Source organism: Choloepus didactylus, chromosome 2, assembly GCF_015220235.1.
Source record: "Choloepus didactylus isolate mChoDid1 chromosome 2, mChoDid1.pri, whole genome shotgun sequence".
NCBI classification, from domain to species: Eukaryota; Metazoa; Chordata; class Mammalia; order Pilosa; family Megalonychidae; genus Choloepus; species Choloepus didactylus.
Genome location: NC_051308.1, coordinates 29,649,959 through 29,669,488, shown reverse-complemented (window position 1 = coordinate 29,669,488; position 19,530 = coordinate 29,649,959). Strand labels below are relative to the sequence as shown.

Below are 19,530 nucleotides of genomic sequence, written 5' to 3'. Positions count from 1 at the left end.
TGTAATGTCCTGTAGATGTCTGTTAAATCTAATTCATTTATCAGATTGTTTAGGTTTTCAATTTCCTTATTGGTCTTCTGTCTGGTTGATCTATCTATAGGAGACAGTGATGTGTTGAAGTCTCCCACAATTATTGTGGAAACATCAATTGCTTTCTTTAGTTTTGCCAGTGTTTCTCTCATGTATTTTGTGGCACCTTGATTGGGTGCATAGACATTTACGATTGTTATTTCTTCTTGCTGAATTGCCCCTTTTATTAGTATGTAGTGGCCTTCTTTGTCTCTGAAAACATCCCTGCATTTGAAGTCTATTTTATCTGAGATTAATATTCCTACACCTGCTTTCTTTTGGCTGTAGCTTGCATGAAATATTTTTTTCCATCCTTTCACTTTCAGTTTCTTTGTGTCCCTGTGTCTAAGATGAGTCTCTTGTATGCAACATATTGATGGTTCATTTTTTTTGATCCATTCTGCGAATTTATATCTTTTAATTGGGGAGTTTAATCCATTTACATTCAACGTTAAAACCGTGAAGGCATTTCTTGAATCGGCCATCTTATCCTTTGGTTTATGTTTGCCATATTTTTCCCTCTCTCTATTAATATCCTTTATTGTACCCATACCGAATCTCTTTAGTACTGAACCTTTCTCCAAGTCTCTCTGTCCTGTCTTTGTTTCTCCGTCTGTAGGGCTCCCTTTAGTATCTCCAGTAGGGCAGGTCTCTTGTTAGCAAATTCTCTCAGCATTTCTTTGTCTGTGAAAAATTTAAGCTCTCCCTCAAATTTGAAGGAGAGCTTTGCTGGATAAAGTATTCTTGGCTGGAAATTCCTCTCACTCAGAATTTTAAATATATCGTGCCACTGCCTTCTTGCCTCCATGGTGGCTGCTGAGTAGTCACTACTTAGTCTTATGCTGTTTCCTTTGTATGTGGTGAATTGCTTTTCTCTTGCTGCTTTCAGAACTTGCTCCTTCTCTTCTATGTTTGACAGTGTGATCAGTATATGTCTCGGAGTGGGTTTTTTTGGATTTATTCTATTTGGAGTTCGCTGAGCATTTATGATTTGTGTATTTATGTTGTTTAGAAGATTTGGGAAGTTTTCCCCAACAATTTCTTTGAATACTCTTCCTAGACCTTTACCCTTTTCTTCCCCTTCTGGGACACCAATGAGTCTTATATTCGGACGTTTCATATTATCTATCATATCCCTAAGGTCCATTTCGAGTTTTTCAATTTTTTTCCCCATTCTTTCTTTTATGCTTTCATTTTCCATTCTGTCATCTTCCAGGTCACTGATTCGTTGTTCAACTTCCTCTAGTCTTGTACTATGAGTGTCCAGAATCTTTTTAATTTGTCAACAGTTTCTTTAATTTCCATAAGATCATCCATTTTTTTATTTAGTCTTGCAATGTCTTCTTTATGCTCTTCTAGGGTCTTCTTGATTTCCTTCATATCCCGTACTATGGTCTCATTGTTCATTTTTAGTTCTTTGAGTAGCTGCTCTAGATGCTGTGTCTCTTCTGGTCTTTTGATTTGGGTGCTTGGGCTTGGGTTATCCATATCGTCTGGTTTTTTCATATGCTTTATAATTTTCTGTTGTTTTTGGCCTCGTGGCATTTGCTGAACTTGATAGGGTTCTTTTAGGGTTTGTAGACCTATTGAAGTCCTTATCTCTAATTTATCAGATCTACAGCTTCGTGGAGTACACTTTCTCTAACTAACCAGCAGGTGGCGTCCACGAGCCACCTGTTCTCCACAAGCCAGTTCTCCCTGCTTAGCCTTTTTGGTGAGTGGGGGAGTGAGTCTTGTGGGGCCCAATTGGTGTACCAAGCTTGCGTGTGTAGTTGGTGTTGCCTGCCCTGTATGTGGGGCGTGTTTCTGGGCAGTCGGGGAGGGGGGGTGGCCCTAACAATCAAATCTCCCTGGTGATCCTAGAGTTTTAAAGCTGCTGCAATAGTCTAATCCTTCAGTTCAGTCCTGCCACAGTTTGTCTCTGCCACTGACCCACAAGTCTTTGGTATTGGCGTATGGCTCCTGAGACTTGCAAGTGGGCCCCTCTTCCAGGCTGTGCACCCCGGGTCCTCTGTTGAGGGATGACTGTGCTATGTCACAGGTGAGTGCCGTCCCCCCAGGGCAGTTCTGGGCTGCTGGGCTGTGTAGGGAGGCTCCCAGTCTGCTCAAATGATGGCTGAATGGGGCTTTGTTAATTCACACTGCTCCACGTTCCCAGCTCTGGGACATTCAGCTGAGGTTGCAGGGAAGGCTAATGTCCACGCCCAGTTTTGTGGTGTGTGCCTGTTATTTGAAGCACTTCCGTCACACTGGGTTGTCTGGGGCAGCTCTGGGCTATGGGGCTGGCGATGGGCAGGAGTGTTTCCTGTCCACCAGGATGGTGGCTGTGAGCGGACACCCCCCTTTTCTTGGGAAGTTGTGTTGTTTAGTGAATTTTCTCAGCCACTGGATTATTGCCTTTTGTCTCAGAGCTCTCTTAGTTCTGCTCTTGACTTGACGTGCCCAAATTACAATTCTTTGAAGCTTTCTGTATTGGGCTTCTTAGAGCAATTGTTTTAGAAAAAGAAAAAAGGATTTAAAAAAAAAAACAAAAAAAAAAACGGCCCTCCTCAGAGATCTAATGGGTTATTGAAATGCTAATAGACAAAGCAACCAGGGCCATTAAGGAAAGGTCCACAGGGCAGAGAGATCAGCTTTGCTTCGGGATTTGCATATGCGCCTCAAGGCCTGAGCTCCGCCCTTCCCCTTTCTGTGTTCACCAGAACTCCAAAAATCCTCTGCTTTTATTTTGGAGTTTTTCGTGTTGTTTTTTTTCTATGCCTGTCTCCTCTCTGCTGGGCTGGCTTCTCTCAGAGTCTCTGGTGTCTGGTCTCAGTCCATCTATGGTTGGAGTTTGAATCAGTAGAATGAGTTTCCGATAAGAGCAGCCACTGCAGTTCTCCCTTCTCCTTCCCGGAGCTGACAGCCCCTCCTCCCCGGGGACTGAGCCTGGCAGGGAGGGGCGCAGGTCCCCTGGCCGCAAAAACTTACAGATTTCGCTGATCTCAGCAGTTCCACGTTTTCATGAGTGTTGTATGAAGTATGCCCAAAGACAGATTGCTCTGTGGTGTCCAGTCCACGCAGTTCCTGGCTTTTTACCTACTTTCCTGGAGGAGTAACTAAAACTTACAGCTCACCACTCTGCCATCTTGCCCCGCCTCTAGCAGCTAATCTTTTAGTTTTGATCTAGTGTTGATCTTCTGCTTGGATTCAAGAGTAGGAAGGCAAATAAGTGCCTATATGATTGGTTAGCAGAATAAAATTTCACGATAGAAGAAATGAGTCACTTATTAATCAGTAAGAGCCAGGAATAAATTCAGGCTGGCAACTAAAATTTAGCAAGAAGGAAACTAATGGCTAAGAAGCAGAAGTCTCTAGGTATTTATTTATTATTATTTTTTAAGTGAAAGTTTTCAGGTTATAATAAAATGAATTAGAATAAGAAGGGACAATTCTCATTTGTACTCACTCTCTTCCTACTGTAAAGTAATTAATGAAATCACCATTCAAAACTGTGTTGACTCTAAAGTTCCCACCTCTGGAAAGGTAATTCATACAAGAGAAAGAAAGAAATATCATATTTCACACAACATGAATTATCAGAAAAAAATGAATGCATGCTCATAAATGTTATTGGCTGAAGAACTTTTAGGATAAAATTGAATTTACCTCTGATAAAGCTGAAGAAAAGTGATTGCAGTTTTTATGCATCAAATGATAGGCATTTCCTTTGTATTCTTTTCCCAGTTCTTCTACAATTTTTTCTATATCATCTTCTAGGAAGTCAGTGCTCCCTAAAACAACAGCTTCTCTTAAAGAAAAACAAAACAAAATAAAAAAAAAACAGCTGTGTGAAATTTAGGTATTTTTAAGTATGTTTAAAGACTTTCTTATTTCCATATGGTTGCTTTAACAAAGCAGGGTTAATATAATAAGACAAAAAGATACTTTATTCATTGCAATTATTTTAGCTTCTACTTTTCTGCACTGAGCTCTTTAGTACAGTACTTCAGAAAAATATTTTAAATGCAAAACAAATAGCTGTCTTTATGAAAGAGCATATATCATAAAATGGAAAATGGAATATCACAGTTATTTATTTTCATAACTACTGTAATAGCAGTTGTATTATTAGGGAACCAGATCCATGCTGCAAATATTCCTGCTTAATTTTACACTAGCCAACAAACGGCTAGACATATTCTACTTAAAAATAATATTTGTAAATTGCACTGTGGCATAGTGATTTGTAACTATCAAACTGACTAAAATTTAAAAAAAGCATTATTAAAAGCAACAACAACAACAACAACCTTGGAAATGCAATAGACATTATTCAATAGAAAGTTATATTTTAGTCAGATACAATTTAGGCAACCAAGGAAGCTGAAAATACTTAGGAAACCCTTTTCTCTAGTCGTTTAGCTAAAACGAAGACCTAAGGAGTGGATTCCAGATGGCAGTATAGCACTCCAGTGTGTAAATCTTACAAATCAGTGGTAGGCTAAGAGAACCATGAACTCAGTAGTGCTAAAAATGTGTAGCGCTACAATGAATTTCAATGTTGAAGCCTCATTTCACTATTTTTCAGTTGGCTAGTTTTTAACTATGATAGGCCTCAAAGTTTCTTTAAAGCTCTTTGAAGCTAAGATTCTAAATATCAAGTTAAATACAAACTTTAATTAAGGAAAGGAAATTTAATTAGCATTCAGATTTTCACTATTTACTACTGATAAGGCTCCAGAGTACACTCAAATCCATACATTTCAGGTTTATCAATACATGTAATACATGTACCTTAACAATAATCTCTAGGCTAATCAAGTATTAGTTATTTTAGATTTATAAACAGGATCCCTTTCATTAGGAAAATGAAGAGATTTTTAATAGTGGCAGGTTATAGTATTCCACCACCCCCAAAACAAACAAACAAACATACAACAGATTTGGGGGTGGGTAGGAGGAAGTCACTTGATACAAAAATCTTCAAAAGCAGAACCTGAGTTACACAAAGGTAAAACATTATAAAGTAGACAGAGTATTTTATATAGGTCCTGAATAAAAGCAACAGACTAGGTTATTTCAATCACTTTATTTGGCTGGTTCCCATTTTTATACAACTTAAGATGGATTTAATTTGAAAATTAAGTGTCAGCAACTAAAACAACATTAAAGAAACATTTTTAACTTGCTTGATTTTAATCTACAGAATGAATTTTGTATGCCTGGAAATCAGCTTTGGCTCCTAAGATAGTGTAATAAAAATTATCCTCCCTACTTACTTAAATTTAAATGTTTCTCCTAGTTCAGAAGCATTTCCTGGGGAAATTTCAAATATTCCAGAAAAGGGGTAAGGATGGCCACCATAAGCAAATTCTGAAAAGAGAAAACTCATGATTTTTAGTATTTATCACATAAAATTTAACCAGAATGCTGAATTAGCTTTATAAATGATGAGGATAATAATACCACCTAAATATTTTTTCAATTTATAAAATGCTTTCACAAACATCTCATTTAGCTATTATTAGTATAGAATAATTGACACAAAAGACCTGAAACTCTACCAATGAGACAAAGGTAATCCTGACTGCTTTATTTATTTTGTTTATATTCGCAATCAGAGAGTGACTGACACTCAAAGGTGACTATAGTTTCTAGGCATATTTATCATTACAAACTAAGCAGGTGGTCAGTTCAGTATTTTGCCACTTTCTAAATCAAAGTGATCTAATTTCAAACTTGCACTATACTGGAAAAGCTTTCTGACACAGTTGAGTTTTCATGGTTCATGGGAAGGAGACTCGGGTTTATCTTCAAGTAAGGGTGAAGCATTTGCAAATTCAGAAATCTGAATTCCCCTGATTCAAGCCTAAACTGTCAAATTAACAAACACACACACCCCCACTGACAAACACCAGACGCCCCCCTCCCCCCTAGCAAATCTTCAGCTAGGGAACTACTTGTGCTATTTATTTGTGACAAGTATTTCTATGACTCAGTGAGGCTGTGTCCAGGCTCAGAGATATAAACTCTTACCCAGAACAAAAATGGCGGAATGGTTTCAAATCAGTAAGGAACTAAAATTTTGGCTACAGTTCTGATATCTTACTTAGGTATTTAAGTGTCTTAGTGGACATATTTAGAGAATTCCAAACAATTGGTTAAGTTAATTTTCATTTAAGAGTAAGTATAATTTTAAAAGATCTTAGAATAAAGCATGGGAAAGAATAAGACAAATACTAAGCTTACTTTTGATTCTGGTCTCTTAGAAAAAAGCAGTGATATGCAAATAAATAGTTATAAGGTTCTGTAATAATTTTTAAAATTCTTTATATGTTATTAACTGAAAGAAAGTATTCAGCACTCAACTCTGAAATACAGTTCTTAAAAATTTTTTTAATGATAGGGTTTTATAAAATAATGCAGATTATCAGGTTCAATATGGAAAGATTACATTTGGATTTTTAACTTTCTCACTTAATTAAAAAAGAAAAGTCATAGACCCATTTATTCCTACATTTAAGAAGCAATTATTCACTTTGAGGAATATATTTGGCCCGAGTTTTGCTAAGCTTACAGGGACATGCTTTGAACCATGTATTTCTAAATCATTTTAAGAAGGAGAACAATGATCAGGCGGATAACAGAATAATAGAATAGCATATAAGAACACTTGGGTTCAAGTCCTAGTTCTGTTAATTATTAACAGTGTAGCTTTCAACAGGTTTGAGACTCAATTTTCATCTGAAAAATGGAGAAAATGCCATAGGTCCTTGTCTATCTCGCAGCATGGCAGATATGTAGTTAAAAACTTGATGGCCCTTTAAAAACTAACTCCCCATACGAATTTAGGTTAAAAAGGAAGACATAAACAAGTTAGGCAAAAAGCAGATCAAACAAGAGAGCAAACCTACAGATTATGATCCCACCCACAGCAATATTCCAACCACTGAAACTTTTAGCAAGAGCCCCTCATTGCTTCTTGGGATTACTTAGTAGATCAGACTTTTAAGTACAATGGAGCTGAAATGGCAGATCTTTATAGCCAAAATTTAATATGCTAAATGGCACCTGGAAGCAGCTAATATGGAACAAAAAAGGTATATTACAAACTCCTTTCTGATACGTTTAAGAAAATGGGTCTTCCCTTCACATTAACTAAAGTTGGCAGGTAGTCTTAGGAGTAGCCCTGAGTAAACTTCAATAATACATTTTAAAAGGTCACAAAGCAAAGACTGTCTAGCTGAATAGGGGTATTCTTGCTACAGTTGAGTTTATAATTCAAATTAATATATTATCACAACCCTGATGAAGTCTCATACAGATCTTACTGGTTATAACTTGATCAGAACTAGATTATATTGCACCAAGAGTGGGAACTAGAATAAAGGAAAAAGGCTGTTGAAATCAAAGCTGATTGGTCTGAGCATCTTGTTTACCAAAGTAAAGTTAATAAAGGTAGTAAGAATGAAAAGGGCTAAAGTTAATGATGAAGGCCATCATTTTTGAGCTTTTTTAGACTTTAAAAGTATATACTTCTAGCTATAAAAAAAATGAATTACTGAAATTCCCTCAGGAAATTGGTATTTCAAGTTTGAAACCCTTTAGCATCTACCCTTTTTCCAACCAAAATGATTGTTTTTAACATGCTATTTTTTAAGGTGCAAGTTTTCTTGGGAACCCATATATTAGAGTCAAACAAACTGTAATGGTATAACAATTTCAAAAGGAAATATTTTCTAGGACACAGTATTCAAATTAAAAGATAGCTAAATGAATGTACACTCTTGTACTTTGGGTACTTTCTCCCCAAATACATGCTACTTTGCACATTTCCCCAAAAGACAGTATAAACAAATGTGGGGAGATTTTCTTGTATTTTCTGTAATAATGTATGGAAGTGGTAAAGAAAAAAAGAATTTATAGCTATGATTTTACAACTCCTTTAATGGACAAAATCTTCAGAGAGTATTTTTAGACTGTGTGCACACATACCTCTGCCATATACTTCAATTCCTGAATGAAAAACTCCAATTCCAATGGGTGAAGTGTATTCGTTCATCCAGTACTAAGGAAAAAAAAAGAGGATTCAGAAAAACTTCATTTACAACTTGTAGTGGCTTGGAGCTATGTACCCCAGAAAAACATGGTCTTAATCTTAATCCATTCCTGTGGGTGTGAATCCACTGTAAATAGGACCTTTTGATGCAAGGTTACTTCAGTTCTGAGATGGCTCACCTGAATCAGGATGGGTCTTAATCCTATCACTGAAGCCCTTTATAAAGAGAATGAAATTCAGACACACAGAGAGAAAGCCACAGGGGGCAGGCAGAAGCTGAACTTCAAATGAACTTGGAAGAGAAAGAAGCCAGGTGAAGCTGCCATGTGCATTGCCATGTGACAGGAAAGGACCCAAGGGTTGCTGGCAGTCAGTCCCAGAGCACCACAGTCTTCTGGGAGAAAGCATCACCTTGATGATGCCTTGATTTTGGACTTCTCCTAGCCTCAAAACTGTGTGCCAGTAAATTCTCATGTAAGCCAACTCATTGCATGGTATTTGATTTAGCAGCCGTGAAACTGAAACACAACTCAACTCCACATTTTAGGAAGTGGCTACTACTCCAACCTTTTATTGAATATTTAAGGCTTTTCCATATGAAAATAATTGAAATTGGAACTGTAACCTACAATATTCTTTGAAATTTGTTCTCTATTTGTTAATTTTCACTTGGAAAGTTACCTCTTATATGTATATGTGTTCCTGATTTAAAAAAAAGGAAAAAAAAAGAAAAAAAAGATGCCTTTTCAAGTTTCTTGCTACCCTACTATCTTCCTTTTTTCACAGAAAGAGAATGAAAAATACCACAAGATCATCATGCTAGTCTGCAAAAAAAATTCTTCTAGTCTTTTTCCTAGTAACTGGTTTCTTGGTCAGAGAACTTCTGGGGCTCAACGGCTTTTTCCAGTTGAGAAATCCCATTGCTTAGAGGGTTTACAACCAAAATTTGCTCTGTATACCACTGATTTCCCTAACAATAACACTAACAGACTTTTGTTCTGGATGCAGACAGCTCTATTTTGAAGTGACCTTTCCTTTTTTTACAGTATGAACTTCTCTTTAAAATAAAAAAGGTGTATGTGTGTGTAAATATGTGTGTGTGTACATAAACACACATACAAAATTGTTTGCAATAATCAAAAGGTTTTAAATATAACATATATACAAAGAAGGTAACATCTTTCAAAGTATGCTTTAACTAGTAGTTATATAGGAAATTTCCAAAGTTGTTATTAGTTATAGTGCCATAGATCCAGTTATTTCCTTATTGTGGACTCTAACATATATACAAAAAGGTGATAGCTTTCAAATTACAATTTATCAAGTAGCTATAGAACAAGTTTCAAAGGATGCTATGGGTTTACAGTTCCACCGTTTCAATTCTTTCCTTCTAGCTATTCCAATAAATATCACTTTATTTTAACAATATCTTTTAGTTAAGCAATAAATGGTCTTCTGAAAGTGCTTCTATAATACATTTCTAAAATGGAAATCCAAATGTTTTATTAGAAGATGAGAAAGCTTTCTACGAGAAAAAAAAAAACCCAATAGTGATTGACAGAGGATTAGGAAGAGACTGCATTTGTCAGTGGGGATACCTCACACCAAATACAAAAATTAACTCAAAATGGATGAAAGACCTAAATGTAAGACCTAAAACTATAAAACTCTTAGAAGAAAACATAGGTGTGAATCTTTATGATCTTGGATTAGGCAATGGTTTCTTAGATATGACACTAAAAAGACAAGCAACCAAAGAAAATACAGATTGGATTTCATCAAAGTTAAAAACTTTTCTGCTTCAAAGGACACCATCAAAAAAATGAAAATATAATGAAGTACTCTTAGAACTCAATTACAAAACAAATAACCCAATTAAAAAAGGGCAAAGAATCTGAATAGGCATGTCTCAAAAAAAAAAAAAAAAAAAAAAAGCAAATGGCCAATAAGCTCATGAAAATGGCTTAAAACCACTAGCCATAAGGGAAATGCAAATGAAAACCACCATTAGATGCCACTTCATACCCAGTCAGATAACTATAATGAAAAAGACAGATAATAATGAGTGTTGGGAAGGATGGAGAAAAACTGGAACCCTCACACATTTCTAGTAAGAATGTAAAATGGTACAGCCATTTGAGAAAACAGTTTGGCAGTTTCTCAAAGTGTTAAACCTGGAGACATATGACCCAGCAATTTCACTCCTAGATCTATACCAAAGAGAAATGAAAATATACAGCCACACATTGTAAATAAATGTTTATAGCAGAATTACTTATAATAGCCCAAAAGTGGAAACAACCAAATAACCCAGATGTCCACAACAGGTCAATGGATAAACAAAATGTGGTTTATCCATACAATGGAATCTACCGGACAATAAAAAGAAATGAGTTACTGATACATGCTACACCATGGATAACCTTTGAAAGAATTAAGTGAAAGAAGCCAGACACAAAAGGCCACACATTGTGTAAGTCTATTTATTTGAAATGTCCAGAATAGGCAAATCCATATATAGAGAAAATAGGTTAATGGTTGCCTATGGTTAGGGGTCTTGGGGAGAAATGGGGTGTGATTGCTAATGAAATGGGGTTTCTTTTGGGGGTGATGAAAATATTCTAAAATTGGTTTTTACACAGCTCTATGAATATACCAATATCCACTGAGGTGTACACTTTAAATGGGTGGGTGAATTGCATGGTATGTGAATTGCAGCTCAATAAAGCTGTTAAAAAAAAAGAATGCTATAAACAGAAGTAAAAGATCTACTTATTTGTATCAAATGGCAGAAGAGTATACTTTTTTATAGTTGGCAAACCTACACTATATTTAAAGGCAAACCTTTAAATACTTGAATACTCCAAGGACAAATTTACTTCCAGATACAATATATATATTTTGTTCTTTAAAAAAAAAAAGAAAGCAGCATCATAACAGTGTTTCCTCTTGTAGTAAAATGAAAAACTAAAAATTCAAGAAGAAAGAAGTTTCCATTTCCCTGTTCTTATGATTGATGAGTGGCCCAATATCAATTTTACTAAGAGTGGAAAAAAAAAAAAATATATATATATATATACACACACACACACACACACACACACACACATATACATACAGATTATGGGTATGAGACTCTTGAGCAAAACAAAACAAAAGGTTAAAAACAAATTAGCTATCCCAAAACATTTTCTAATAATACAAAAGAAGGCCCCATTTCTAGAACCTTCTATTCCTAGAACCTTTAAATAGGTTGCTTCTTAAATTACAGACTGCATTCCTAATTCCACCAGCTGCCTTCAAAAATACATAATTTTAGTTACAATGAAAACAGGATACAAAAAACACGTCAACAACAGGATAAAACAACTCTAAATACATGTATTCTGGTCAGCTGTGCCTTCTTCATGTATGTATACATTATATGAGCACATTACTTAAGAAACTTTTAGAATTTACATTATGAAGTAAGTAAATTAGATGTTTTTCTTGGGTGTGATTTTTTTTTTTTTCTGAATAGATTCAGAAGAACAGAGTTACGGTAAGCCTTTCCATGGAGAACTGGTCATAGAGAGTGATGCCCTCTAAATGTTTCTGCTCCTTTCAGGGCTTCCTAGCTCTATTATTAGAGAACACGCCTAGAAGGCTCAATCTTTATAAACTGGGAAGCTGCCTGTGGAAGACACGAGTTTAATTCAAGGTCAGCATGCCGTATCGAGTCTTTCTGCCTCAAAGTCCTGCCAAGGCTATTCAGACAATATGGATGACGTTTATTTTAAGCGCAGATTTAATGAGATAACTTAAAAAGGAAAAAACAAAAAGGCACATGAATACCGAGCCTTTTAATAAATGATTTCAGTTGTGAAACTCCCCTGTAATAATGATTTACTGTTCCTAGTTATTCATGCTGAAGAAACTGCTATCTTTCATAGTAAGATTTTTTGAAATTAATATTAGTCTCTCTCAATTCCTCTCTAATCTGGTTTCTGTTCTTCGTCATTACTTTAAAAAATTATTTACTATGTCAAAACTTATTTCACACAGCATACCTTGTGTAAAAATCTCCCTATAAAGTTCAACAGAGTTTCTCAAACTTGCTATGTGGTAATTCATGCTTTTGTAGAATACCACAAAACACTGATACACTTAATTCCACTTTACAAACTAGAAATAATTTTTCTAACAGAAAATATTATATCATAAATAAGCAAAATGAAATCACAGCTAAGAACATGTATGCATGAAAAACAAACAAATAAAGCCAAAACACCAAAATAAGCTGCTGAACTAGGTATGAGTGGATAACAGCAAGATGTGTGTTAAATGTTGTTGGATATTTTGAATCAATTTTGTTGTCTAAATAGTAGATGTAAAAACTTTAACAATGAATACTTGGGAAAAATACAAATCCAGGACATTTTTCTCCAAAAGCTTGTTTAGTTTTTTAATTGAACTGGGAAAAGACCACTTTTATTCTTAAGATCTTGGTCTAAGTTTAAGAGCACAACTAGTATTCTGTAGAATAATTTAAGAATTATTGCTTTTAAACAACTGCAGAAGCTCGGCTGAAGAACTGTATGACACTGGGGCCAGTCTTAAAGAGAAAGTTTATCTCAGGCCATGCTGTATGAGGGAGCAGTAAGAAAGAACATTAGGGGCAGATCCACTTTAAAAAGCCATATGTCATATTCACGTTTACCCAGTGCTGACAACATATAATCCCTCAGAGGAAGAATAAGAAATCAGATGTTTTCAGAAAAAGTGTAAAGTAGTATTTAAAAAGATTCTTCTCAAACCCTTTCGCACATAACAAAGGAAAACAGGAAACTGGCCAAATGCTACCACAAAATCTCTCTCAAACCACAAAACAACAGAAGAGTTACCACAACATGCCCATGTCACCCACCCATCTAAACCATCTGTACTAAGGACATTGTCTGGTCAGCTTATTCTAACGATATCTTTCCCTTCAGCCACACTGGAAAGCCCACAATGTTCCTCAAATTGTTTAGAGCACCGAACATTTCTTCTATTTGTATGAATCTCAAAAATTATTGCTTGGATAAAAAAGGATTGACCCAAGTATCACATTCTTATATTCTAAAAGGTGAACTGACAAGTTGAAGCATTTGAACTAGTGGTAAATACAGGAGACTTGGGCTCTTTGTCTTTGGGTTTCTTCATATGTATCTGATGATTATCTATCTCAAAAAGTGTTTGAATCTAATTCACACTCCGGAGCCAGAATGCCTTGATTCTAATCCTGGCTTCTGTATTTACTAGTTAGTTGTGTGACTGGGGCAGATACTTAACTTCTCTGTTCCTCAATGTCCTTATTTATAAAATGGGTATAAAAAATATATCTACTTCAGGGAAATGTGGTAAGGATTAAATAAATTATTACAGGTAAAGCCCTTGGAAGGATGCTTGACCCTTACCTATTATGTGGACACTTACCTATTTGCTGACAGTATGATCCTTTGTTCCCTAATATTTTGGCTCTACATATTGGGAAAAGGTTGTATGCATATGTACATGAGGAACATTCAGGCAGATCAGTTTTGATTATCTTAATTCTCAGAATTTTCAAGGATCTTTGAGAGTTGATCCAAGAATGAGGACTCACTAAATTGACTAGCAAACGATAGTGGAGCTAATTTGATTCTACTTGCTTTAAGACACTTATACAAGCAATTATTTACATTCTTGAGAAGTCCAGACTTGAGTAAAAGGCCTTTTTAAGTAAGGCAGTGGTTTCACAGGATGCCTAACTATTTAGGCACATGGGCAGAGGGCTGGAGAACCATGTCTCCCTTTTGTGCAAGGACCGTAAGGCCTCATACTTCCTGAAGTCCATAGAGAGTAAGTATTCAGAAGAGGGCCAAGGAAGGACCACTGGGTGCACACTTTATCTCCTCCAATACCAATCAGTGTCATTACAGTTTGGAAGGCTTTTTAAAGCATTCTAAAGTGTTAATATAATAAAAGGCAACAGGAAACAATTCACAGGAAAAATTATATTCTTAAATATGTGGGAGAGAAATACATAAATACACAATTATTTTGGGGTTCACTCTTGCCTCAATGTAAAAAATTGCTCTAAATATTTCTATTCATTATTTTAAAGCACTGTTTACAGAAATCAATTGATAGTACTATATTATAGTTGTATATTAAAATGTTAAATTCCCCTTCCAATAGAGAATTTAGGTTTATACAAGTTTAAGTCATTAAGCTCAGTTTTAGTCAATTATTTGCCTTATCAATTTAAAAAATTTTTATGCTTCCTGTTTGAAAATGACAATGATGAAAAATGTTATCTCCCTAGTCTGGAACTTAAAATACTTAATATATCCACTTAAGACCTGACTTCCTTAAAGGTAAATATAAAGTATGACTGTTAATCCCCCAAACCTAGAATCAGTGTTCATGTTAGATGCTGAGTGGCTTAAAGCAAGTATATTTCTTACTTCTCAAAAGGTGCTAGGGAAGAGAGGTGTTTCAATTATTGAGCTAAAAAATCCAAAATAAATTGTGAATAGTGGAGACTGTGGACTAATTACTATACTGCTGTCTCATATAAAACTATCCTTGATGTTCACACTGTTAAACTACCTTATGAGGTCTTTTTGGTACCACTGGATTGAGTTCAAGGTAAACTTAGAGCAAATGTACAATATTTTAATAGTAAATCACGCTAAAATGCTATCTATGGTACTTAAGCATAGAGTAAATCATAAAGCAGAGAGTCAGTAAAAACCCACTGAATGAACTGACCAAGATATTCTAGTATCTTTTTTTAGAAGAAATCAAACATCCAGGGCTATGTCTGCTAACTTGCTTTCTACTGTGTAAAGGATGGCACCACATACAGGTCCTATTCCATTATTATTATTTCCAGGAAAATGTCCAATCTTTTCATCACCAGAGAATATATTTTAGAAAAAAAAATTTATCTAACAAACATTTTCATTGCGTTATTTATAAACTACTGATAACTTCTGGTATTAAAAAGCCTCAATCTTTTTAAGTAATTACATTTGACTGCAAGATTTGCCAGTAATTTTTTTTAAATCATTGTTTCAAGTATTGTAAATGCTTTATAGTTTTTCTTTCTTTTTTCCCCCCTTTGAGAATGCAGCCAAACTTAAAGATATGAACTAAAGCTAGGGTAGTCAAATTTCCTGGTTTGGTGGGACAGTCCTGATTTACATATGATTCAGCCTAATTATTAATGGCACCCTCTTTTACTCTGAAGTCCCATTTCAATGATAAATTTCAAGGTTTGTCTAAGGCTAGCATTCTTAAAGATAACTTTAACTTTGAGTCTTAAACACCTGTAAGCATTGTCTTGAATTCATTAGTAGGAGAGTGCATAGTTACAAGACAACTTAAATCCAAGAAAAAATCGGTGCTATATATTTTGGATTGAGCTAAAGGTTTGCTTCTTTATCTATTAGGTAAACTAATTTTTAAAAAAGCTACTGTGCTTGCCAAAGGATATTACATTGTTTAATTTTTTAATGTTTTTTTATTGTAGAATATAACATATATACATTAAAGTGATAACTTTCCAGGTGCAATTTAACAAGTAGAGAGCAAATTTCAAAGAATGTTATGGGTTACAGTTCCACAGTCTGTTATTTCCCTATTGTGAAATATAACATACATGCAAAAAGGTAATATCTTTCAAAGTATGCTTTAACAAGTGGTTATATAGGAAATTTCCAAAAATACTATGAGTTACAGCACCATAGTTTCAGTTATTTCCTTATTGTGAAATATAACATTTATACAAAAAGGTGGTAACTTTCAAATTACAATTTAACAAGTAGCTATAGAACAACTTCAAAGTTAAAAAGTTTTCCTTCTTTTTTCTCCCCTTTGAGAATGCAGCCAAACTTAAAGACATGAACTAAAGCTAGGGTAGTTATATTTCCTGGTTTGGTGAAACAGTCCCAATTTACATCTGATTCAGCCTAATTATTAACTGTAACCACTTTGGTTTACTGTTCCACCATTTTAATTCTTTCCTTCTAGCTATTCTAATACCCTAGCAACTAAGAAGAAAATTATATAGCGATTCAGTATTCATAGTCCTTTGTTAAACTCCATCTTATCTGTTGTTACCTCTTCCTCTAGTTTAATCACTTTCCCGATCTTCAGGGATATCTAGGCAGTGACCACTCTAACTTGTTCATGTTGAAAAGGGGTGTCAACACTATGGGTAAGTTGTTTAATTTTAAAGTCAAATCAAACAGTGAACCTAATACCCATTGAACGCTTTTTTTTAAATGCAATTTTATTGAGACATATTTACATACCAGATAATCATCCTAAGCGTACAATCAATGGTTCACAGCATCATCCTATAGTTGTGCATTCATCACAATTTTTGAACAATTTCATTACCCCAAAAAATATATAAATAAATAAAAATAAGAATAAAAAATAAAAAAAGAACACCCCAAACATCCCATACCCCTCACCCCCCCATTATTATTTATTTTTTGTCTTATTTTCTTAATGGTCTGTCCATACACTGGATAAAGGGAGTGTCAGTCGCAAGGTTTTCACAATTACACAGTCACACTGTAAAAGCTATATTCTTGAATACTAAGAAAATTCATAACATAACCCACAGTTTTTCTCCACTAGTGACAAGAAATAGATCGGGCAGGGTACCACCAACTCTTGGTCTGAACACAATACCTATACCAGAGAATCAAGTTCTTGGTAAATCTCTCTGCTCAGGCACTTATTTTAGTAGTATCTATGAAAAATGTCAAATATTTTGGTAAAATCGTAAAACTTCTTTTAGGCCTACTTATACTTGACTATCCCCCGGGATTAGGCTCTAAACTACAAGAAGTCAGAGACTGAGCTGTATTTACTTCTGTATCCTCCATACTGTTTAGTGTAATGTATTATACCTATTGGACCATTCAAATACTTGATGAGTAAATGTAGCAAGGCGATTGTAACATTTTCCCCTTAAATGTAAGCTATTGAAAAGAGCATCTCCATTCTTTCATTCAATCAACTAATATTTAATGAACACCTACTATGAGCCAGGGACTAGTTACAAAGGGGTGAACCTGTTCTCACAGAGTTTGCATCTTTTAAACTGCAGGTTGCAACCCATTAGAGAAACCTCAAATGATTTCAGTGAGCTGTACTGGCATTAATTTAAGCAAATGAATTCTTAAGAATGCAATAGATAGAACTTATCAGAGGACACTGCATATAGTAAGGCATTTCCTGAACATCTGGTTTCAGTTATGTGTGTGTATAAGAGGCAGGATGTAAAATGTATTTCTTAGTTGGCCCAGGATTAAATTATTTGAGAACTTTGTTCTAGAAGGATTCTCTGCAATGCATCTCAGTTTAAATCTCAATTTAAAGGTCTACTTACCCACAAAGCTATAAATAAAGCATGTTAGACAACTTTGATTCAACAAAATATATGTATACCTCCTATGTGTCAGAGACTCTGCTAGACACTAGGGATACAAGGATGATTTATTCACAGTTCTTGTCCATAAGGAAATCATTAAAAATGTAAACAATCAATCACAATTTGTAAAGTGTTAAAACAGAAATACGTAATGTGCTGTGAAAGTAAGGTATAAGATTTGGCATGAAAATGGGGCAAAATAATACTATACTGTTATAAAGAGAATGATATATACCTATACATATACATACATATACACATATGTATGTGTGTGTGTGTGTGTGTGTGTGTATATAATTGTTAAACATTTTAGTCCAGCAGCCTTATTTTAAATGAGCATATTACAGGTCAGAGATTAGATGATACATTGTTAAGGGACACAATGAGCTAGAATCCAAATAGGTTTTTTCCATTTTCCCCTTGAAAAACGTAACTATGATAGCTTCTCTGAAATTCTACAGTAGTTTCTTATCGATGATTAAAAAAAAATCTACTAGATGTGTCATTGAGTCTTTGGCATTTGCCATTCCTCAGTTTTAACTATAGCATAAACCTCTAACTTCTAAAACATTCCCACTTTACAGTGCAACTTTCTACTTTCTATAGTGGGAAATGAGTCCTTTCTCTGTGAATCTGACTTACATCAATTCTTACTAGGTGACAATTTTATCTTAACGTTATCTGGATATTTCCTACCAATAATATTTTAGTTTTTTGGCTGCTGAAGCAAATACCATGAAATGGGTTTGCCTAAACCACGGGAATTAACTGGCTCACATTTTTGATCCTAGGAGATGTTAAAATTCAAGACATGATCAAAGTGATGCTTTTTCCCGTAAGACTGTGGCATTCTGGGGCTGGCTGCCCATGATCCTTGGTCCTCGGCTTTTCTGTCACATGGCAATACACATGACGGCTTCTCCTAGCTTACTGGTTCCATTGACTCCCTGCTTCTGGTTGCTCCCCATAGCTTTCTCTTTCTCTGTGACCTTTTCTATAAGGCCTTCAGTTATAGGATTAAGATCCATCCTGACCGAGGTGGGTTATATCTTAAGTGAAGTAAACTCATCAAAAGGTCCTATTTATAAGGGTACATGCTCACAGTAATGAGTTAAGTTTAAGAACATGTTTTTCTGAGGTACGTAGCTTGGAGGAACCACAAATAATAAATAACTAATATTTGTACAGTCTTTAAAAATTTAGATTGACCAGCACATTTTGATTCTCATAATTCTGAAGCATTATAATCCCCATTTTATAGATAGGAAAATAGGAACATTTATTATCTATTATGTGTCAAGCACTGTGCTAAATACTTTATTCTTGCTCTCATTCTCTACCACTATCAGAGCTCATCCAACTGAATATACAAGTCACCAGGGATTCCTGTTGAATGCAGATTCTGATTAGGTAGATCTGAGGTAGAACTTGAGATTCTGCGTTTCTAACGAACTCCAAGTAATGCCTTGGAAGACCACAGTCTGAGTAGCAAAGAAGCATATGACATTACCCTACCTTTCAGGTGAAGTAATTGAGACTCAAAAGGGTCAAGAAACTTGCCCAATATCACACTGTAATAAAAATGTAACTATTAAAAGAAAATGTCCACCACCAAATTCAACTTCTATCACCAAGGGATTCTACACATATAGTAACTTAATTGTTTTTGGATGCTATTCTACAATGCACTTTCACTTATTCTGCTTTTCCTGACAAGAGTCCATGTAAATTATGTAAATCATGTTAGGGAAGTTTAGCAAGTAACCTACCCAGGATGAGTGAGTGAGTGGCTGACCCAGGTTTCTTAGCCTGCACCTACTGTTTTTCTATCACTTGACTCTACTTCCTAATAGATGTACTTATGAGGCCTTGAGTTTCTTTACATGCTCTTGAAGGATGTTTAACAATCTGAGAATAAGAAGGGGGTCATTTCTGTTAATTTATTGTGTTTCCTTAAATGTGA

At 35.1% G+C, this 19,530-nt stretch overlaps 1 protein-coding gene across 1 annotated transcript in view; it reads right to left on the bottom strand.

The window, feature by feature from the left end:
- DESI2 (desumoylating isopeptidase 2) overlaps window positions 1-19,530 on the bottom strand; it is a 59,764-nt gene that overhangs the window by 22,430 nt on the left and 17,804 nt on the right. Inside the window, exons 2-4 of the mRNA XM_037822439.1 lie at window positions 8,047-8,119; window positions 5,331-5,424; window positions 3,718-3,859 (exon numbers count right to left, since the gene is read on the bottom strand). Of these exons, the coding sequence (XP_037678367.1) occupies window positions 3,718-3,859; window positions 5,331-5,424; window positions 8,047-8,119 (309 nt within the window). The remainder of the gene's footprint in view (window positions 1-3,717; window positions 3,860-5,330; window positions 5,425-8,046; window positions 8,120-19,530) is intronic.